The sequence below is a fragment of the Bos taurus genome, chromosome 9 (assembly GCF_002263795.3).
Source record: "Bos taurus isolate L1 Dominette 01449 registration number 42190680 breed Hereford chromosome 9, ARS-UCD2.0, whole genome shotgun sequence".
Lineage (NCBI taxonomy): Eukaryota > Metazoa > Chordata > Mammalia > Artiodactyla > Bovidae > Bos > Bos taurus.
The window spans coordinates 76,584,564-76,607,878 of record NC_037336.1 but is presented as its reverse complement, the minus strand read 5'-3'; the positions used below and the strand labels follow the sequence as shown (position 1 = coordinate 76,607,878).

The 23,315-nt window shown below is 37.6% G+C and overlaps 1 protein-coding gene across 6 annotated transcripts in view; it reads right to left on the bottom strand.

Annotated features, from left to right (window-relative positions):
- Nucleotides 1-23,315, bottom strand: part of ECT2L (epithelial cell transforming 2 like) — an 89,877-nt gene that overhangs the window by 30,316 nt on the left and 36,246 nt on the right. For all 6 annotated transcript variants that reach the window (XM_059889587.1, XM_059889586.1, XM_059889590.1 and 3 more), the window contains 6 exons: nt 13,135-13,297; nt 9,226-9,478; nt 8,246-8,414; nt 7,367-7,505; nt 5,400-5,568; nt 4,624-4,752 (listed from right to left, as the gene is read on the bottom strand). In XM_059889587.1, the coding sequence (XP_059745570.1) occupies nt 4,624-4,752; nt 5,400-5,568; nt 7,367-7,505; nt 8,246-8,414; nt 9,226-9,478; nt 13,135-13,297 (1,022 nt within the window). The remainder of the gene's footprint in view (nt 1-4,623; nt 4,753-5,399; nt 5,569-7,366; nt 7,506-8,245; nt 8,415-9,225; nt 9,479-13,134; nt 13,298-23,315) is intronic.

Here is a 23,315-nt window from a genome sequence, read left to right as displayed (position 1 = left end):
AAGATAAGTCATAGAGCGGGAGAAAATATTTGCAACAACTTTCCCAGAATATACAAAGATATCTCAGTAAAAAGCCAAAAACCCTAAATTTTAAAATGAGCAAAAGATTTGAAAGGACACTTCACCAAGGAGGACAAATGGCAAATAAACAAGTGGAAAGAAGCTTAGCATCACTGATCATTAGAGAAATGCAAATTAAAACCATGAAGAGATATCAGGACACACTTCAATGGCTCAAATTAAGAAGACTGACCTTAAACAAGTATCAGAGTGTTGGGTAGCTGGAGTGGAAATCTAAAATGGCACAACCACTTTGGAAACAATTTGGCTGGGTTTTTTTTTGTTTTTTTTTTTTTAAGTTAAACCTACACCTATCATATAAACCAGTGATTCCACTCCTAGGTATTTATTTACCCAAGAGAAATGAAAGTATATGTTCACAGCAGCTTTGCTTGTAAAAGTCTTAAACTGGAAAGAACTCAAATATCAACAGGTGAATGGATAAACAAACATGGTATAACTATACAATATAATCATTCCCAGTAGTAAAAAGGAATGAACCATTGATACTAGCATGACATGGACAAATCTAAAATATCTGGAGTGACGGAAGCCTGACCAAAAAAATGCACTGTATGATTCCATTTACAGAAAATTCTATAAAATACAAACTAATATATTGTGAGCTCAGTGGTTGCCTCTGGTTTGAGTGGAGAAGCAAAGTGAGAAATCTCAAGGTGGCAGGAAGAAACTTTGGGGGATGATGAATGTGTTCATTATCTTGACTTTTATGGTTTCACATGGTGTGTAGACATATGTCAAAATTTATCAAATTACACACTTTAAATACTTCATGTCAACTATACATTAATAAAAGTGCTTACAATTTGTAAGTAACGCCAAAAAAAGAGTTTTAGGTTTCTGGCTTATCAGTAACTTGTGAATAATGCGATCTTAAGTGAGAAATTCTGGGAAAGGGGTGGGTTTGTGATACAAGGGAATCAAGAATCTGTTTCAGGTGTGTGAACTTTGAGATGCCTCTTAGCCATGCAAACTAAACACCCACATGAAGATGTCAAGTAAAAGCAAGACGAATTTACAGCTGAGAGATTTCAAAGATGGAGACATAAATTTGGGAGTCTTCAGTATCCAGATTGAACGTAGAGTCATAGGAATAAATGAGACTCCCTAAAGGAAGAGTGTAGCCATGGAAAATAAGTGAGTCTGGGATCAAGCCCGGGACACATTTACAGGCCTCACCAAAGAGAAGCCGGCAAAGGAGACTGAGGGGAACAGACTGCTGAGGTAGGAGGAAAACAAGGAATGGGTGGTATTAGGGAAACCAAGGAAAGAAGAGTTTTGAGGAGGAGTATTCATCCACCTCAAACGCCACTGTGAGGTCAGGGCAAGGTGCGGATGGAGAAGGGACTGCTGCATTTGGGCACATGGGAGTCTTTTATAGTCTTCCAAAAGTGGCTTTGGTAGACTGAGACCACTTCGAGGAGCTTGGGAGGTGGGCAAGTGAGAGATGAGGAAGGCAGAAGCAGTCAGCTAGGGGGATCCCCAACCTTCCGGCTGTGGACTGGTAACTTCTGTTAGATCAGTGAAAGGATTAGATTAGAAGCAAAGTGCACAGTAAATGTAATATGCTTGAATCACCCCCAAACCCCCACTTCTGGTCCATGGAAAAACTGTTTTCCACAAAATTGGTCCCTGCTGCCAAAAAGGTTGGGGACCTCTGAACTATACCAGTAGTTCTCCAAGTGTGGCTCTGGGATCAGCAGCATCAGCATCACCATCACCAAATTCTCAGCTCCCATGCCAGACCTGAATCTGAAACACTTGGGTGGGATCCAGCAATGTGGATTGCGACAAGTCCTCTAGGTGAGTCAAATACACATCAAAAACTTGAGAACCATTGGTATAGTCAACTCATGTGAGAGAAAGTTATGGTCTCTCAGGGGGGAGGGGGAATGGAGGAGCTACTACAGGTATTCTTGATCTGATAGGATTAATCCAATAGAGGATTGAGGCTCTGGAGGTGGATTGAGCATAGGAGTGATGTCTTGAGAAGGTGCAAGGTGGTGCAATCCAGGGTCCAAGTGTAGTAGCTGATGTTTGATTCAAGTAGGGGTGCTTCTTTCACCGTAACAGAAGGGAAGACAGGATGAATGTAAAAGGTTGGATAGATGGTGGTTTTTGTGGTGGGAGGTATATTAAGGGGTTTCCTTAGGGAAGTAAATGGTGAAATCAACAAGTGAGAGAGAAGGTTATTGAAAGATTGACTAAAAAGGAGAAGGGGTGACAGTCATTAAAGAGTGGGAAAGTGAATTTACCAAGGAAATGTGGTAGGATTGCTTATCAGAGTTCCAATCCCATTTGGTATTTATGGCATTAAAGTTAGACCAGTAAGAACAGTTGTATTACTCTTTCCAACAGTCTTCAGCTGCTTCAGCACTGGCAGGCATAGATTACGCAGAAGGTTGTGTTGTAACTGGCATTGCTGCTGGTGCTGCTGCTAAGTCACTTCAGTCGTGTCCGACTCTGTGTGACCCCATAGACGGCAGCCCACCAGGCTCCCCCGTCCCTGGGATTCTCCAGGCAAGAACACTGGAGTGGGTTGCCATTTCCTTCTCCAGTGCGTGAAAGTGAAGCCGCTCAGTCATGTCCGACTCTTCGTGACCCCACAGACTACAGCCTACCAGGCTACTCCGTCCATGGGATTTTCCAAGCAAGAGCACTGGAGTGGGTTGCCATTTCCTTCTCCAACTGGCATTGGGATTTAGCCAAATAAACTGGGGTTTGGCCAGCAAAAAAGAAGTTCAGGTTCTTTGCAAGAGAGATGATAATGAAAAACCAGTAAATCTAGGTTTAATGAGGAAGGAACCAAGGTCAAAGGCATGGTGATAGTAAGTGGGAGTACGTGGATTGGAGATCCTCAGGCAAAGAACCGATAGAGTGGGAATATTTGAGGACACAATTTGGAAGTGGTACTCAGAGAAAAATGCTTAAGATCAGGATTTCAGAGGTGGTACAGCTACAGGGCTGACAGGCTCCAGAGTGATTCCTGAGGTGGTGGAAGATTTTTGACTGAGAAGCCAGGGCCTTCTGACTGAACCAGGGTCTCCATGGTTCACCCAGGAGAAATTATATTTGATAGGAAGTTCAGGGATGACCTGGGGGCCCAGAATGGCAATGGGAAATCTATTGTTTGCGTACCATTAAGTTTCACTTGAGACCATGTTTGTGTCACTAAATCTACTGTTCTTTTCCCCTTTTGCCCATATTCTCTTTGCCTTTCAATATGTTACTTTTTAACATCCTTTTTTTCCCCTACTCCCATTAAAAAATTTGTTTTGGTCTCATTTTAAAAGTAATAGTAGTTCACTACAGAAAATAGAGACCAAAAAAAGATCAAAGAAAAAGAAAAATGTAAAAGAAAGGAAAACTCACTAATATTATCCAACTGTAGTCAGCATGATGGTATATATGCTTCCAAACCCTTCTTATACACACACCCCACTACCACCCTCCCTGTCACATACACAGATTTTAAACATTGGGGTCACACCTTCCACATTCTTTGTAACTTACCTTTTCAAATTGATTTTAAAAGAAAATTTGAAATAACAGATCTAGAGATAGGGTTAATAGTGTGCTATATTTGCTCCTAGAGTTGTCTGTCCCTATGTTCTACATAATTGAGATTATATACTTGTAGTAATTGTAAAAACTATTTTTTTACAATAATTTGTACTTCATTTTCTTTTAAACTCCTTCCTATACTTCCTTTGCCTAGAGAAATCCTGCCAGAGTCATGCTTTGTATGTATTGAATAGTCCAGTGAAATCTAAGGATTAAGAACTAAGTTTAAGTTCCCTAAGGAATGGGTAGCAAGAAACAGTTTGAGAAACTTTAATTCCACACTTCCTTTCCCATGTTCTGCTTGGCTAAAAAACAACAACAAAAAACAGCCCATGAATTCATGAAAGCAGAGCTTTTATGTTAAATATGACTGATATTAGGCACTGAAAATGATGTTACCACACTCATCTTTACAAGGCACCATTTTTTTAATACTCCATTTTTAAATACTCCAACATTTAAGTATTTTATATGTATTTTGATATTCACAAGTCCGATAAGGTAAGGTACTATTATCCTAACTTTCATATGAGGAAACAGAGGTCCACAAACTTGCCTAAGACCACACAGCTCAAGTCACATGAGTGGAATTCAAGTCCAGGTCCCTGGTCACCAAGTTCATGCCCACTCCTTCCAGATTCTGAACCCAACAGGGAAAGTTTCCTCATACAGGCTGATAATGGTCCCAATGCTGGTCTGGCATTTTCACCTGTACTGTGGAGGCTGATTTTAGTGTGTTTTCCAGAAGAAACAGAAATAATTTTTCTGGTTAGCTTTTACCACTAATGACTATTTCTTTAGGGACAGGTTACTCTGACCACTAGCCTTGATGTCCTTTCTCCCTAAGTATCTGAGTATGTGAAGTATAAGGAGAAAAATAAAAAATAAATGTAACTTAGTTATTTGAATTGAGGACATTTTATAAATCCATGAAATATCATCACAAAGTAGGTATGACCACCACCTCTCAAAACTGACCTGATGCTCCAAGTGGTACAAAGAGGTCCACGTGACCCCCTTCTTCTTCTGGGGCCACATAGCTTCCTAATTTTTCCCAGAAGTCTCTCACTTCAGGCCTCAATAAATTTTTAATACCAATTTTATAGCCTGAGGGGGAGGAAATCAAAATGTCACATTAACAGAAGCTCTTAGCAGTTTGTGTTGTGAAAATACAGAGGTTCAAAAAGCCAACATCTGCTTGTAAGGCCAAGATCTGCAGGGCATCTCTGCTTCAATGATGGCCCCATGTTAGGACCACAGAAGGTACCACTGGACTCCAACATGACAACACTCTCCTACTGTCCTGGATTTATTAGACACTGAGTGCTTAGGTTAAGGACATTGTGTCTCTGCTTCCGTGGGGCAGCAGTGTGAGTTACCAGCTCACAACATGGTTGGTCAATGGCCAGTCAAGTCCTGGGACTTTGCAACCAAGTTCCAAAGTGGAAATGTTTCCCATGATTGTCAATCAATAAATAAGTCCTAGAGAGCAGAAGTAACGCTCCCAGGCATGGGAAACTTCACTGTACCTTTCACCTCCTGGGAATTGAATGTGATGATTCAGCTAGTCTGCATGTGTCTGCACTGATTTCTAAAGGAGTCCTGGAGACTGCCTTCCTAAGCCCCAGTAAAGAAAGAAAAGAGTAAGAAGGAACTCCTCCTGCCTGCTTGCTTTGAGCTAGGATATCAACCTCCTTAAATTGTGGACAAACACTACCTCAGTGCAAATTTTTCTTCCCAATCCCCAGTCTTACCTTGGAGTAAGTTGATTTCTCTGCTATCTCCGTCACTGAATATTCCCACACTCTGTGCCATCTGCCCATCCAGAGCTTTTTCTATGAGATAAAGTAGGGTCTCCAAGGTTAGGCCACTGTGTTCATACACCACAGAAATGATACCTGCTCTAACACTGTTCGCCACCATCTAGAAAACAAAACCAGACCAGTAGGAACCAAAGCCCATTACTTTAGAACATGTCACTCACTCAGTCATGTCCGACTTTGCGATTCCATGGACTGTAGCCCACAAGCCTTCTCTGTCTGTGCAATTCTCCAGGTAAGAATACTGGAGTGGGTTGCCATTTCCTTCTCCAGGGGATCTTCCTGACCCAGGATCAAACCCAGGTTTCCTGCATTATAGGCAGATTCTTTACCATCTGAGCCACCAGGGAAGCCTGTTACTTTAGAATACTTCTTAATAAATTAAAAACAGTGACTATGTAATCTGTGATTTTTGAAGACTATTGTTTTTCTTCAGAAATTATAGGAGGAAGATGATAAGTTTTCCCCATCACGTTTCTTTTTAAAATTATTTTCTTTCTTTTCTAACGGGAAATTTGAGTGCATTTGTAACTCCACGACTCAAAGAAACACTAATGAATTATTTTCTTCCAGTTTTTTTATCTTTGTACACACCCATGCACAGTGACACATACACTAAAGCAAAAAACTTATGTAATTTTGTAATGGACTTCTTAGATTTTGTTTTCCTCTTAATTATACATTTTTGAATGATCAATATTTAGTATTAATACTAAATACTAAATATTTATAAATAGTAATCAATACTAAATATTTATTTAGTATTAAATAAATGCTAAAACCACTGTTCTTTGAATTCAACAACCAACCAGATAAATTTTCACTTTGATAAAGTTAATTCCTTAGCAGCAGTCAGGTTGGAAAGTCATTGAAGGCACTGATTTTTCCCAAAACCTCATGCCACTTTCTGGAGATCACAGTTCAACTCAATAGAGAACTACCACATGGTTTCATGGTTTTTACCTAAACCTCCATTACATTCATGAGTCTGGCATAGTCTTACATAAAGAAGACAAACGGGATCATGGATTTATTCAATTCCACTTTATTCACTCTTACTCTGTCATCAGTTATCCTCTGTGCCCAGCATGAGGTATTTTTAAACATTAGAGAAACTATCTACGGCCCACATGGAGATCAAACTCTGATCTTGCTTTCATATGGATCCATTAAGCTAGCCTGTTGTAAATGATCAAAGTCAACTCCTAGATGTTCAACAGTGAAGTGATTTAATACCTTGAAAGCAACCATTTTCTTACAAATAAGAATTTTTTGCAAGAACTTTCTAAGTAAGCCAACAAATACAGTCTACTAATGCCATGCTTTACATATATGTGTATCAGTGCATGCATATGTACATATACATGCATACTCAGTATACATGCTTCCTATGTCTACTTTATGCTTCTTTTTTCTTATTCACATTAAAATTTAAAATATATAACTTCATTATAGAAAGAGCATATTTTCATTTAAAGTCACCTTCATTAAGTAGATCACAAAATAGATTTCTGACAGTTTTCTTTTTAGAGATGCTAGTTACAGGATATTATTAAATTCCTTAGTCATTCCAAAGAAATTTTAAAATAATTTGTATCACTTTGCTTTTTTGTGGATTAGGGGCAAAAAATTGAATTTAACAAAAATTTATTGGACCTCTAAAAGCAAGGCAGTTGGGCCTTTAATACTTTTAAAAAATAATTTTGATTTATGGTTATTTTTATTGCTTCTGAGTTTTAAAACTGTTTGGGTCTGTACATTTCCACTTAGATCAGACAGCTTTCCTTTTAGGAGATGAATCATTTTCATACACATGGTGACCAAAAGATTGCCATACATCTACTCTAGGGGAGATTAAAAAACCCAATTCAGAGAAGGACTGGCCTCCTAACCCACTGTACCTCATATGCAGGAATCCGAGATGATATTAATATGAAGTGTGGCTGGAGAGCATTTGAAGAACCGCTGTCATTTTTATAAACTCCACGCCAACTTTTCTTCGATAATAAAGGGTAGGAATGGCGTCCAGAAATGTTGCTTCTATAAGGATAAGAGGGGGGAAAAGTGAAGTTTTTATTTTCTCTAGTTTGACTTTGATAAGTGAGCACCATTGTGTCCTCTGGGCATCAGTTCTCTGTACAAGGCAAGCGGCTTCAGGCCCTCGGTCTCTCCCTGTGGTTTTCAGGGATGTCAGCAAAGGGGACTCCTGGGTGAGTGGGGTCAAAGCTGCCCACTGGGTGTCTCCTCCTGTCTTCATGGGATGCTAGAATGTGTTCTTGGAAATTTTGTAGGGCACTTAAAACCAATGTACTGACATACTAAAGGGTTCAAAACAACAGTTGAAAAGGAAGCAGCCATGATATTTTAAATTTCCCTAATCACCTGGGCCTCATGGTTTTTTCAAATAATGTCTATTATTTTCTACAGCCACCTCATCCCCACAACCATTCAGATATACTTACTCCATTAAAAAAAATAATTCTGGAAAAATATTATTTTTGCTCAATAACTTTACACAGAAAAACTGCTACATCCACAATATAGCTTCTTTGCAGAGTTAAGAATATGTGAAATGTAAATTTTGAATGTTACATATTTACTTCAGAAAGCATGTTTAAGACCACTGTTGTTGAAGATTAAGGAACTATTTTTATTGCTATTTTATAGGATAAGAGTGATTTAATTATACAAGACCACTGCATGTTAGCTAAATTATTCTAGAATGAATTCTTGGTATCATGGGAAGGTGCTGAACCTTCAGCAGATGAAGGTTTGCTTACCGCTTGGGCAAAGATTCTAAAGATGACAAAACAAGCTGTTTCTCCAAAGTTTCGTGTAATTCCACTCGATCCCTCGCAGTCTGGGAGAGACGTGGTTGGCATTTGGATTTGAACAATCTAGAGCAGTGTGTTCCACTCACCCAAGGGGGTCGAACTTTGAACAACTCCTCTGAAAAACAAATAGCAGCAGGCTTGGCTGTTTACTTCAAGCTTCTCCCAGCCAAGTCTACACAGATAAAGCCATCAAAATTAAAGCTGTACCAGGGCAGTATTCCAGATGGCAGTAATTACAGCCATTTTACAGACTCTCTTTGGTTCTCTTATCCTCTCCGCTCTGTAGCTGCAAGTTACCAGTCACTTCAGGTCAAGAAACAAAGCTCAGAGAATAAGCAACTCTTTTCTTGTAGAAACCAGTTCGTCAATTTGTAGGCTTCACATCATTTTTGCCTTTCTTCTTGGCTTCAAGTAAATTTCCCATTTGTTACAGTCTCACAGAGGGTGAGTCAGTGAAAAAGCAAGATGGGAGAACTCAGATCAGGTTTGCTAATTACATACTGCGCAGATCAGAGGGCTTAGCTAAGAGCATGTCTCATCCCTACTCCCTTTTCACCTTAAAAAAAAAAAAGGTCATTCTTCTTGCTTCCATTTCCATTTTCATTTTTCCTATGTTGTCATCAATACTAATTCTTCTGAATTGTCCTGAATGTATTTATTTGCTTTTGCCTGTGCTTGTGCTTCTCTCTCCTTATCTTTAGTCTCATGGAGGCACTGGCATTTAACTTTACATATTTCATTGGAAATCTTTTTGCTTTCTTAGTTAATAGTAAAGAACAGAGAGCTTTCCCTGACATACTTTAAAGAATGCCTCCTATAGGCTATTTCAAGAAGACAGTGCTATCCTCTTCTGTGGGAATTTGTATGTAAATCCATTGGTTTCTACAATACTCGGCTAAGACATAAAGTTGTAAAATGCCACTCACTCTTATGTAGTGCAATTTTCTCCCAAATTATTTTCCTTAGGCACCTTTCTCTTTGCCTCTCCTGTAGCTCTTCATCTTCTGTTTTGGGTTCATTCAGAGTCCCATAAACAGCAGCAGCTTCCCTAGGGGTTAGCCAATCTAAGTTGGACACACAAGCAATGTAATGGTGTTTCCAAGCACCGTACTCATTATCTGTTGGTGTATAGGGCAGAAACCATCCAAACTTAATGCATTTGGGCATCCATAAGCAATCCTTCAGAAAAAGAAATGAGAAAGATGAGTTGCAAGGACCATTTCCTAGTAATAATCTTTTTAGGCACATAGATAATTTTTTCTTATTACATTGAGATTTTTAGTGCAGTTGACTTGCCATCTAAACTTGATTCTGAGAAATAAGATGCATACCTTACTCCACAGGAAAAATATTATTTGATGAATATGTATATTTTATATGAATATATGTATTAGTCATCTTTGTACACTTATTCAATGCTCCCATAGCATATGCACCAGATTCTGAGAATTCTGCTTCTAGCGATGGTATGGTTATTTGTTTAACACCAACCTTTGCACTGGGAACAACTTTAATTGACCCATATAATACTGCCAATATGCAACCAGTTTTGAGATATGAAAACAGCAAATTTCACGTGGTTTTATCTAATCAAATATATAGACAAAATACTATAAAACAATTACTTAAGCTACCAATTCAATAAGGACTTGTAAAACCAAGACCTTAGAGGAGGGAAACCCAGAAAAGTAATATCCTGATCGGTCTCACTTTTCACTTCAAGACACTTGACAGTTCCAAAGCAAAACTAAGGCTGAGAAGCAGAGCAGGAAGTTATGACTGAAAGATTTAGAAGAGGTTAAGAACTTCTTAACATCTTAAGATGTAAGGATTCTTGCAAGGAAGAGAGGAAACATTCAGAGCTCACAAAGGGGAATAGCCTTGGTAACGACACCTGGCTTTTAGCTGAGATCCTTTTCAGTAAGAATGACAAAGAAATAGGTTGAAACTAGCTTTGAAATATCTCATTCTCTGACTGGATTTAAATAAGCTATTCCTAGCCTAACCAAATGCTAGAAGCAAGTTCTCTCTGAAGGAAGATAACATCATCTGGAGACTCAAATTATTGTATCAGTTTTTTATATGAAATATTTGGTACTCAACCAAAAATAGCAAGCACACAAAAAAGACAAGAATTGTTTGTTTCTTGTTTTTTAGTAAATAGAGACCCTCAGGAGATCCAAAAGTTGTTAATTATCAGGCACAAACTTAAAAAAAACACTTGTAGTTAATACACTTAAGAAATTAAATGGCTGGGAGGAAAATTTTGGCAAAGTAATCAGACCAACACTCTAAAACTGAAAAATATAACAACAAATTTAGAACTCAAGGGACAAGTTTAAAAGCAAATTAGAGTCCAGCTAAAAAGATAATTTTGAACTGTGGTGTTGGAGAAGACTCTTGAGAGTCCCTTGGACTGCAAGGAGATCCAACCAGTCCATCCAAAAGGAGATCAGTCCTGGGTGTTCATTGGAAGGACTGGTGTTGAAGCTGAAACTCCAATACTTTGGCCACCTGATGCGAAGAACTGACTCATTTGAAAAGACTCTGATGCTGGGAAAGATTGAGGGCAGGAGGAGAAGGGGAGGACAGAGGATGAGATGGGTGGATGGCATCACTGACTCGATGGACATGGGTTTGGGTGAACTCCGGGAGTTGGCCATGGACAGGGAGGCCTGGCGTGCTGCGGTTCATGGGGTCGCAAAGAGTCAGACAGGACTGAGTGACTGAACTGAACTGAAAAAGATAATTAGTACACTGAAAGCTAAGCCAGAAGAAAAATCCAGACTGAAACACTGAAAGCCAGAACAATGGAAAAGACACATAGAAGAATATGAACCTTATGGGACATGGTGAATCAATGTAATAAATTGAAACCCAGAAGAAAAAAAGAAAAAGTGGAGCAAAAGCAATATATGAACAGACGGAATCTGAGAGCTTTGCAAAGTTGATAAAAGACATAAAATCCCCAATTTATAAATCAGTGCCAAATACAAAACAGGATAAATTCACACACACACATGCACACGCACACACCCCTCTGTACATGTTGCTCAGTCACTAAGTCGTGTCTGACTCTTTGCAACCCCATGGACTGTGGCCCATCAGCCTCCTCTATCCATAGGATTTCCCAGGCAAGAATACTGGAGTGGGTTGTCCTTTCCTCCCCCAGGGGATCTTACTTGCAGAAAACCAAAGACAGAGAAAAAGATCCTAAAAGAAGCTAGAGAAAACAGAAACTACCTTTCAGGACCAGCAATAAAACCCCCTACTTTTCAAGAAAATATGAAAGCCAGAGAACAATGGAACATTTTCAAATTTCTAATAAACAATTAATTACCAACCTAGAGTTCAAATTCCCAGTGAAAATATCCTTCAAATTTGAAGGTGAAATAAAGATATTTTCAGACAAAAACTAAGAGAATCTATCAGTAGAAAGCTGTACTAAAAGAAATATTAAAGAGAATTCAGAAAAAATTGAACCCCGTAGGGAAATCAGAGATGCAGAAAGGTATGAAGTATAACAGAAAAAGTTTACTTGTAAATAAATATTGACTATTAAACAGTTATAAATATTCATGAGGTATGCATATATTTTATATACAATAGAGATATTATAAGGTATATTTATATTTATTATTATATATTTACATATAATATATATTTTAAAGTATATTTGTGTATTTTATATGTGTTTATGTGTAAAATTAAATGTTTGAGAACAAAAGCATAGAAACTGAGCAGGGAAGCAAATGGAGTTAAAGAGTTCTATGCTTGCATTACCTCAGAGGTAGTAAAAAACCCTAGGATAAGTGCTGTAATCTCTATGGTAGCCATGAAAGAACTGCTAAAGAATTTACAATAAATCTAAGAAATATTTAAGTTAATCCTAAAGGAAGACAGAAAAACAAAATATAAAATAGTAAATAAAAATAGTAAAATGGTGGACTTAAGCCCAAATATATCAGTATTTACATAAACATGAACAGACTAAATGATTCCAGGTAAAAGTTAAAGATTGTCAAGTGGTAAAAGAAAACCACTACCATATTCTGCTTATAAGAATGTTCCTTAAATGTAAGGACAGAGAAAGGTTGAAAGCAAAAAAAGAGGAAACAGTATATACCATGGGAACACTAAACCTGGATTCACAAATGCTATAAATCCAGGGCTCACAGTTGGCTTTTCATGTGGCCCCTCCATGGAGAGCCAGGTATTCTGTGAGAACAGAATATCAACGTAAGTCCGTCCTGCAAAGTTTGTACAAGTTAAAGGAGTAAATTATTGATTTGTATTTAAAGTATGCCGATTATTACATTCCATTAAGTCTTTTAAAAGTAAAGAGATAAACATCCCAGAGGCAGAATTAATGGCAGCAGATGTAGAAGATCTAGTTTTATATTCTTCAACAGAGGTTAGCCAAAGAAAGAGCAGTTAAAGTTGTGGTTGTAGAGCAAATTTAAGGTGGGTTATCATGACTAAAACAATATCATTTAAAACCAAATCTTAAATAAATTTTCACAAAATATTGAACTTCTTAACCAAGATAAATTATTTTCTAAATAACTAAATTGACTATTTAAAGATTATCAGAATTACATGAATTATTAGAATAGTGTATATCCCCTGACTTATAAAATAAATTACTGTATTTAATTCCCCCATTAAATATAATTCCCCATAAAAAAATTCCCTATTTTTTCTCTTAAGGATAAATTAATTATGGTTCAGACACCCTCAATTATTATTTTCAGGGACAGGAGCTACCCTCATTGCCTCATTACAGATGACAGTTATATCTGAGTCCTATTACTAGGAAGTGACAAATGGTAAACCTGTTCAGTTAAAAATTTCCAGGGCCAGCTGACTTGTGCAGCTGCACACAAATCTTTTGGATTCAGAAAGGAAAAGATATATAGAGAAATGAAGCGTGGTAACACTGTAGAGAAATCCACTTTGGCCACTTGCATCCTTTCTGAAAACCAGTCTTGGATAACCCTAAAAAGAAAAATACAGAAATTTAGTTCAGAACACTAAAATTTTAAATTGATTAAAAATCCTGTATAAATATTGGTCACTGTTCTTTCTCTAATATTCTACCTTTAAAAAAATTAAGTCCTAAATAACATATGGCTAGATTTTTAAGAATACTGTATCCACATTCAATGGTCCATTCTAAAGAGGAAAATGAATTATCAATACAAAATTATATATTATCAATATAAATCAATATCTAAAATTCACAGGGGAAAAAAATTCTGAAATAAACATGGTTGTATACAATGTAAATCTGGGTTTTTTCTTTACCCAAATTCAATAAATCAACAAGTCCTGCCAGCTCTACAAATAGACATCCCCCAAAATATATGCCCCAACACAACCACTTCTCTCAACCTCCACTGCCTTTTCTCTGTTCAGAGAACCACCACCTCTCTCCTGGGCAAGTGCAGCCACCTCCTGATTACCTCACTGCTTCCAATCCAGTCTTCCTGGAGCCCATTTTCCACACAGTAGCCCAAGTGGTTACTACAGCCTACCAGGCTCCTCCATCCATGGGATTTTCCAGGCAAGAGTACTGGAGTGGGGTGCCATTGCCTTCTCCTTTTAAATATATAAATTAGATAATATCACTCATGCAAGTAAAAGTCTGCAGTGATTTCCCAGTGCAATTAGAATAAAAACCTATAGCTCTATCACACTTCATTGTGAAATAGTAAATGTCTTCCTCTTGACAAAGCAAGATTGTCTACACTCACTACTTTAACATGGGATAGAGATACTTGCTAGTTCAATAAGGGAAGAAAATAATAAAAGGTATATGTATTGGAAAGAGAGCAGTAAACTGTCTCAATTCATGTACCATGTATATATAATCTATAAAACTTTAAATTAACTTATTAGTAAAAAATTATTGATAATTTTATATTTTTTAGATGTTTATAGAATCTATAGCAACATCCAATTTTATATTCCTGATATTACTAATTTACATTTCCTCTCTGTTTTCCTTGATTACTCTTCCTAGGAGTTCATCAATTTTGTTACTATTTATAACAAACCAGTTTTTGTTTTCATAGTTTTTCTCTATTGTTTGTTCTCTATTATACTGATTTCCATTCTTCATCAATTCTCTCCTTCTACTTACTTTGGGTATAGTTTGCTATATTTTTCCCCCCTTTTCTTAAGGTGGAAATTTAGATTGTTAATTTTTAATTGTTTTTTTCTTTAACAAAAATATTTACATTATATTATCCCTCTAAGCTGTACTGCAGTCCACTTTAGCCATGTCGTATTTTCATTGTCATTCAACATTGAAATATTTTCTAATTTCTCTTGTGATTTTTATTTGACCATAGGTTATTTATAAGTGATGTTAATCTCTAAATATTTGGGGATTTTCTAGATATCTTATTTTTATCAATCCCCAGATTTATTACATTGTTGTTAAAGAATATACTTAATAAAATTTCAAGAATTTTGAAATGTTTGAGTCTTAGTTTGTGGACTAGGAAATAATGCATCTTGATAAATGTTACTTTGCTCATAAAAAACATATATTTGGAAATTGTTGTGTCTAGTTTTCTATAAATGTTAGTTCTAGGAGAATGAGAAGATTGCTCAAGTCTTCTATATTCAAACTAATTTCCTTTTCTTTGGTTCTATTCTGTCAGTTTTTGTTTTGTGTAATTTCAAACTCTGTTATTTGGTACATAAACATTTATAATTGTTGTGACTTCTTGATGAATTGTTACTCTTCTCACTATAAAATGCCCATCTTTATCGCTCTGGTAACATTCCTTGTCTTGAAGTCCATTTTGTCTGATATTAATGTTGCCATCCTACTTTTATATGCTTACTATTTGCATAATATATATTTTCCTATTATACTTGGAGAAGGAAATGGCAACCTACTCCAGTATTCTTGCCTAGAGAATCCTGTGGATGGAGGAGCCTGGTGGGCTGCTGTCTATAGGGTCGCAAAAAGTCGGACATGACTGAAGAGATTAGCTTGCATGCATGCATTGGAGAAGGAAATGGCAACCCACTCCAGTATTCTTGCCTGGAGAATCCCAGGGACGGAGGAGCCTGGTGGGCTGTCGTCTATGGGGTCACGCAGAGTTGGACATGACTGAAGTGACTTAGCAGCAGCAGCAGCATTCTTATACTTTACCAATAAGTGCCTTTATATTTAAAATGTAGGGAATTCTCTGGTGGTCCAGTGGTTAGGGCTCCATGCTTCCACTACAAGGGGTACGAGTTTGATCCCTGGTTGGGGAACTAAGATCCCACATGCCACATGACATGGCAAAAAAAAAAAAAAAAAAAAGGTCATATTTAAAAGTGTTCCTTGTAGTCAATATACAGTGAGATTATCTTTTTGTTCACTTGACAAACATTGTCTTTATTTGATGGTTTAGTCTGCTTATATTTAATTTAATTATTGTTATATGCTCTGTTGCTAAGTCATGTCCAACTCTTTTGTGACTCCATGGAGTGTAGCCCACCAAGTTCCTCTGTCCATGGGATTTTCCAGGCAAGAATATTATAGTGGGTTGTCATTTCCTTCTCTAGGGAATTATTGTTATTGTTGCTGTGTTGTTCAGTTGCTAAGTCATGTCTGACTCTTTGAAACCCCATGGACTGCAGCACACCAGGCTTCCTTATCCTTCACTATCTCCCGGAGTTTGCTCAAATTCATGTCCATTGAGTTGGTCATGCTATCTAATCATCTTATCCTCTGCCGCCCCCCTTCTCCTTTGTCTTTCAACCTTTCCCAACATCAGGGTCTTTTCCAATGAGTCAGCTCTTCACATCAGGTGGCCAAAGTATTGGAGCTTCAGCTTGCACATCAGTCCTTCCAATGAATTTTCAGAGATGATTTCCTTTAGGATTGATTGGTGATAGTTGAACCGAAATCTCAATTTTGTTATTTGTTGTTTGGTTGTCCCATCTGTTTTATGAAACTTTATTCCTCTTCTCTTGCCTTGATTTGAATTAATAAACATTTTTGTATTCCATTCTAATTCCTTTATTTGTTTTTTAGGGTATCTTGGCACTACTTTTTAAAGCTGTTTCCAGGAAGTATGATATGCATCTTTAACTTTTCATAGTCTACATAGAGCTAATATTTATGTAAAATTAAAGACCAGTGCAACGATACAATTCTCACTATCCTTTGTGCATTTGTTGTCATCTCTACTGCATCTATTTATGTTATAAACCCCACAATACATTGTTTTGCTTTAGTCATATATCTTTAAAATAACTTTAAAATTTTATATTTTCTCCCACATTTATCACTTCCTGTGCTCTTCATTCCTGCTTTTAAATCCAAGTTTCCATCTGGTATCAATTTCCTTAGCCTGAGAACTTCCTTTAGCATTTCTTTATTGAAGGTCTTCTGACAACAAATTTTGTCAGTTTCCTTTTATTTGAAAATGTCTTTATCTTACATTAATATTTGTACCACTATTATGACTCCAGTAATTAATTTAAATAATTTCATCCTGTACCCAACCTGGTTTCTGCCATATCCTATTCATCTTCCTCAATCATCCCCATATTATATTAAAGCAAATCCAAGACATTATATAATTTCATCCATAAATATTTCAGTGTTTATCACTAAAAAAGAAAAGTTAAGCATAAACTATATCATATGTTAATACATTCAACAATAACTTCTTAATATGACATCCACAAAGAAAACGTCTAAAATACAATACCCTTCAAGAAAACTTCTTACATGCATGCCACCTAAGCACAGATAGATCTTGAAGGAATACAAAGTCCAAGGCCCTACTAAAGTGATCATCTTAGAGGCCCTCTTAGGCCAAAAAGCATTTCATGGTCCATGAAGGATGTTCTGCTGGTCCTGCAGCTAACAATTACACACACAAAAAAAGACACTTAATACCTGATTGTTCTCTTTATATATTAGCAATAAACATCTGCTACAGTTCCAAGCCTCCAGGTAGCAATCCAGTTATCAGTAAATTAAACTCCCTGATTTCCTCCAAACTCTGCAGAATCACTGACATTTTGTGACTAATCTTACAGCTAATTGAAAACTTTGGTATAAGAACCTACCAGAACTCATTTACCTAACGCCACTGGGACTTCAAGACTTTTTCTCACTAAGTGGCTGCTGCTGCCCTATTACTGAGTCCTAATGGACACAGATTAACTCACTGAAAGAACAGTGATGACTCTGAGCAGATTTCATTCTTCAGTGGGTCTTCTCTGACCTAAATGTCCATAGAGCGGGCCAAGCCTCAGAAAGTTTCAATGCAAAATGAAAATGGCACCTCCAGTGAGGGACAAAAAAAAAGACCTTAGTTACCCTCACCAACAGATTGTTAAATATCCATTAGACCCAGAGACAGTTTTGACCATGAAATAACAAACTTATGGCTTAACTGGAGCCTCCTATCAAGTCCTGGGAGAAAGAAATGTTCTACCTTGCAATAGAACACCATTTCGTACATATAGAAGAAATTAAGAAATGAGAAAATCAGCTATCACAGTAATAAGTACTTCAGATTAGAATCAACAACATATGCTGAAGACTAGTGGGTAAAACTTTGATGAGAAAAAAATACTTGCATAAATACTTTTTAATTAATTTAAAACTAATCACTCAAATACTTTTAAATTATTAATAAATACAAAATACTTTATAATTAACCATCTTAACCAAGTGGTAAAGTCAAGATCATTAACAGTGGGATAACCTGATATACTATACCCCCAGTATGATCCACTGAGAAGAACACAGCATCAAGTCTGTGTTATTCCTGCCAAGAATGTATGACCTCAAAGTAATCTTGAGGAAATATCAGTCAACCACAAACTGAAGGTCATTCAACAAAGTAGCAGCTCTATGCTCTTCAAGTGTCAAGTAAGAAAAGAAAGGAAAAACATGAATTTTGCCATATTGAAGGTGGATATATAGACTTGAGAACTAAATACAACCAATGGCCTTGGTTGGATTTTGGACTGAGAAGGAAAGGATGATTGTAAAAGACATTGTTGGACCAATCAGGAGAACTGAATGGCATCTGTGCATTGGACACTAGTGTTGAATTGATGATAATTTCCTGACATTGAAGGACGTACTGTGATTTTTCAGCAGAGTACACTTGATTTTTAGGAAACATACTGAACTGCTTAGGGTTAGTGGGGCATTACGTCTACAACTCACTCTCAAATAATCAGAATAATAAAGAAAAAATGGTAAAATGTTAACAAGCAATCCAGGTGAAAAGTTTAAAGAAACTACTTGCATTAGCTTTGCACCTTTTCTCTGTAAGTCAAATTTATGTAAAAAGTTGTTTTGTTTTTGTTTTTTAAGAAGCAACTATTTGCTTCAGTTCCAAGGTTTAATGATTGCCTATTATTTTTGTGTGTTCTACTCCCCTGACTTTATGTCACTGCTTTTTCTTGATCCTTGTCCATGCAGCTTTATCATAACTGGAGATAGAACAGAATGGTTTAAAATGAACCTGCAGTCTGGAAAGGATGGGGATTGGGGGTAAGCAGGAGGGCAAAAGATGGAGTTCTGTACCTCCTGGCAGCACAGAGTATCCACAGACAGAAGTGTCTCATAGGGATCTTCTCAGTAGTGACAGTGATTAACATTCAAACTGAATGAGACTTGTGACAACAACAAGCACAGTTAATCCCAGTGGATTCATGACCTTAACTCCTCACTGTCTGAGGTAGGCTTCACAATCATTCCACGGGCCCTTGAGAGACAATTTGCTCTCATTTGGAATTCTAAAATAGATCAATAAAATAAATGCAAAACAGGAGTTTTCAGCTTCCTTTTCAAAGACAGGTCTCAGTATCTTCGGAGTCTTTGTTCCCAGCCACGTTAGCAACTACTGTTCTATCCCAGTCAAGTAAAGGAGAATCAAGTCTGAGTTGCTTTTTAAAGTAAACCTTAATTACACATGTTTTATATTTGTTCCTAGTCTTCGCTGTTAAAGGAAACATTCAAGTATAATGAATCTTAAGCATGAAGGAAAGAAAATGCTTCAGTCACATTAAAAAAAGAATCAGTGCATGAGGAGCAGAGAAATAGGGTGGTTTGTAGTAACGACACTGTGGCTCATTGCATTTTAGTTAATGTCGCAAAGTAAGAAATCCGTGAAGAGAAATAACAACATGTGAGGAGACAATGAACAAAATGTGCTTTGCTCATTTGCTGTGACAGGGATAGCTTCATTTAAATAATTCATGATAATGCCTCGCAGTGTGCTGTTCAATGCACAATGTGTGCTTTGCAAAAATAACCAGCCTTAGTAATATGGAACTTGAATCTAATTCTTTGTTCTAAAATTTCTGATAAGAAGTAGAAATAAGCTGCCACAATCATGATGAAGCAGCTGAGAAAGCAGGTTGGAGAGGTGGTCTGGAGAGGGCTGAGCGGACTTGGCAGAGCTCCTTGCCTTCTAGTGGTTTAGGTAGCGTCTCCATGTCTTATCTAGCAGCTTCATACACACTTGATGAGGTGGTAAGGTCTGTGCTAGGTGGGTTTTCACATGGAGGCGAGTGTCACACAGAATAACCACTGGGTCTGGGGTGGACAGAAAATGGAGAACCATGTGCTGAGGTCTCCAGTAGCAAAAAGAGCAAACCTAGGTGTGGGTACAGCAATAAGGAGGCTGACTGAAGATTTTTAAAGATTTTTAAATAATTTGTATATGCAAATTCATAAATAGTTAAATGGATACATAAAAGCATAAAAAGTAGAAGGTCACATTTTAAGTGGTGCAATTATGGGTGATTATGGTATTTTCCTCTTTTTGCTTATTCACAGTTTCTAATGCATCTACAAAGGCCTGATTTTATAGAACTATTGAATAGAGAGAGAAGGCCCATGGCTTTCACACAAGTGGTCCCCTCCAAATGGAACACTCATTCTCCAAGTCTTGGCTTGTCTATCTCTAAACATCCTTCAGATTCCAGCTGAAGTGTCAAATCCCCAAGGAAGGCTTCCCTGAGCCCCTGTACTAGGTGAGATCCCAGTTACTTTTCCTGTGTCACTTAGCACAACCGTAGCTATTTCCTTGATATTGATTGGGTTGACCAAACCTGCCGAGAGTTATGGAAAATAAAGGATAATGCATGTACTTGGACTTGATATCACTATGTGAGTGCAGGATGACTTTCCTTGTGTGATTCTTATTATTATATGACTTGTGACCAATGAAGCAAAATAAGGTTCTGAGGCAGGAGCACAAAACTTTCTCTGGAACCAAAATGGCAGATCAAAGTCACATGGCTTGTAAAAAGCTAGTTTTGTGACATATAGGTGAGCATATAAAGTGGGTTTGGGGGGTGATATTTCTGGGGTACTGACAGAATCCTCTCACCTTCCCAATAGGCTGACCGTTTCTGTTCCCCAAACACTTCCCCTTGTGAGGCTACTGTTTGCTCACTGAGCCCTGCCTACTTAATTCCCTCTCATACTTAATTCCATCTCATATTCTTTGCCAAAACCTGTATCCTTTACACTTGAATTGCACTATAGTGTAAGCTAAGCACTATTTTTGTGTTTCTTTTCTAGCTAACCCTCAAATATTTTAGTCCTTTTTTTTGACTCATTCACCATTTAAAGTCTTTCTCTTCTACAGGACTAGAAGCCCCATAAAAAAATTAAAAAGGCATAGCAGCAGTCTTGTTGGCTGCTCTGTCCCCAGCACCTGAATGGTGCTTGTAGCTTAGCAGGGGGTAAATAAATATGTTTAAATTAGAATAAAGGATGAGAAAAAAAGTTGAAAAACAAGGAAGACAAAAATCACTGCTTGTATTAATTTCCTTTTCATTGTAACAAATTACCACTAACTTGGTGGCTTAAAGCAGTACATGTATCCTCTCGGAGTTCTGAGATCACAAGTCTGAAATCAGGTTCACTGGGCTACAGACAAGGTTTTGGCAGGACTGGTTTATTTCTGGAAACTCTAAGGGGAGATTTGTTTCCTTGTCTTTTTCAGGTTCTAGTTGCTGCCTGTTTTCCTTGACTCATATTCTCTTTCTCTACCTTCAAAGCCAGCAGCATGAGATGTTCAAATCGTTTCATCTCTTCCATCATCACATCATATTCTCTTCTGATTATGATGTCTCTTGAACCCATTACAAGGACCACTGAGATTATGTTGAGCCCCAATAATGCAGGATAATCTCCCCATCATAAATCCTTAATAACATCTGTGAAGTCCTTTTTCCATACAAGATAACATTTCTAGGTTTCAGGGATTAGGGCCTGGACATATTTTGAGACATTTATCCAGTTTACCACAGTGCTCCAGCTTCTAAGATATGCAGAATACTCCCAAATATTTCCAGGGGTGCTATTTTGTATTATCAAATATCCAGTGAGACTTATGGACATTCTTCTTTTCCCATTTTAGGACAAGTTTTAGTCTACTAAAATATGCACTTCAGAGGGTAGGAGTCTTTTACACTCTGTTTAGTGTTGAATCTCATGTACCCAGAACTATGCTTGTTATACAGTAGACCCTTGGTAAAGATTCATTGAATGTTCGATGAATAGACTTTGTCTGCTGACTTGGATGGTAAAGAATCTGCCTGCAATGTGAGTAGACCCAGGTTCAATCCTTGGTTTGGGAAGACCCCCTGGAGAAGGGAATGGCAACCCACTCCAGTATTCTTTGCCTGGAGAATCCCATGGACAGAACAATCTAGGGGGCTACAGTCCATGGGCTTGCAAAGAGTTGGACACAGCTGAGCAACTAACACTTTCACTTCACTTTCGCTTCTGGCATCTATCATTTATTTCCTCTTCTTTCGATAAAATAACCTCAATTCCTATTTGGTGGTCCATATAGTTCTACAGAAGCTGAGTTCAAAAATTACATGGTCAAGGCTAATTAAATTCATGTGGGTCAATCCCAAGGTCACAGCCAGCCACTGGCAGAAATGGGCATGGGCCCAAACTAATCCAATCAGAGTGAAACCAAAATAAGAATTTTTCTCTTCTGGACACAACTGAGGAACCATAACAGTTGAAGCCATGACCATTAAAGGTAGAGCAGTGGGGCAGAAAAAACACATCATTGGTTTTATTACTAAACCTCTGGATCAAGCTTCAACTGCAGCCAAACCTACGTCTGAGTTTTCCAATTACATGAGAGTAAAATATTTCTTTTATTATTTGTGTCAAGTTGAAAGTTACTTACAGTGAAATATTCTAAAACTGCTAAAAAGTATCAGATATGAAAGATGAAAAACCTACATAAACTGAACTTTTGCTTTGTTAATTGATAATAGGAAAGACAGGACACTCATGGTCTGTATCTCTGCCTCCAAGAAGGAATAGATAAAGAGGTGGAAGAAGCCTTGGGGTCTTCAGGTCACCCAGTTCAGTTCAGCTGCTCAGTTGTGTCTGACACTTTGCGACCTCATGGACTGCAGCACGCCAGGCTTCCCTCTCGACTACCACCTCCCGGAGCTTGCTCAAACTCAGTCCATCGAGTCAATGATGCCATCCAACCATCTCATTCTGTCGTCCACTTCTCCTCCTTCCATCAATCTTTCCCAGCATCAGGGTCTTTTCCAGTGAATTGGCTCTTCACATCAGGTGGCTGAACTATTGGAGCTTCAGCTTCAGCATCAGTCCTTCCAATGAATATTCAGGACTGATTTCCTTTAGGATTGACTGGTTTGATCCCAGGCCTTGTGTTATACACTTGACTATAAATCAAATCATCTTGGGAACTTAGTAAAAACAGCTTCCCAGCCCCACCCCAGGTATGTTGAGCCAAAATGTCTATGGGTGAGGCTCACAGTTCATTTTTAACAAATTCCAAGTGACTCTAATGGGGTCACCCTCCTCATCGTTGGTGAACTAGACTTCCTGTTGGTAGAAGAGGCAGCCTAGCAGATGTTGATGGTGATGCCAATCAGGTACAAAGTGTTGAATACATGCATGATGTACTTAGAAGAATGTAAAATCCTGTTTGAAGCCCTGAATTAAATACTTAAACTC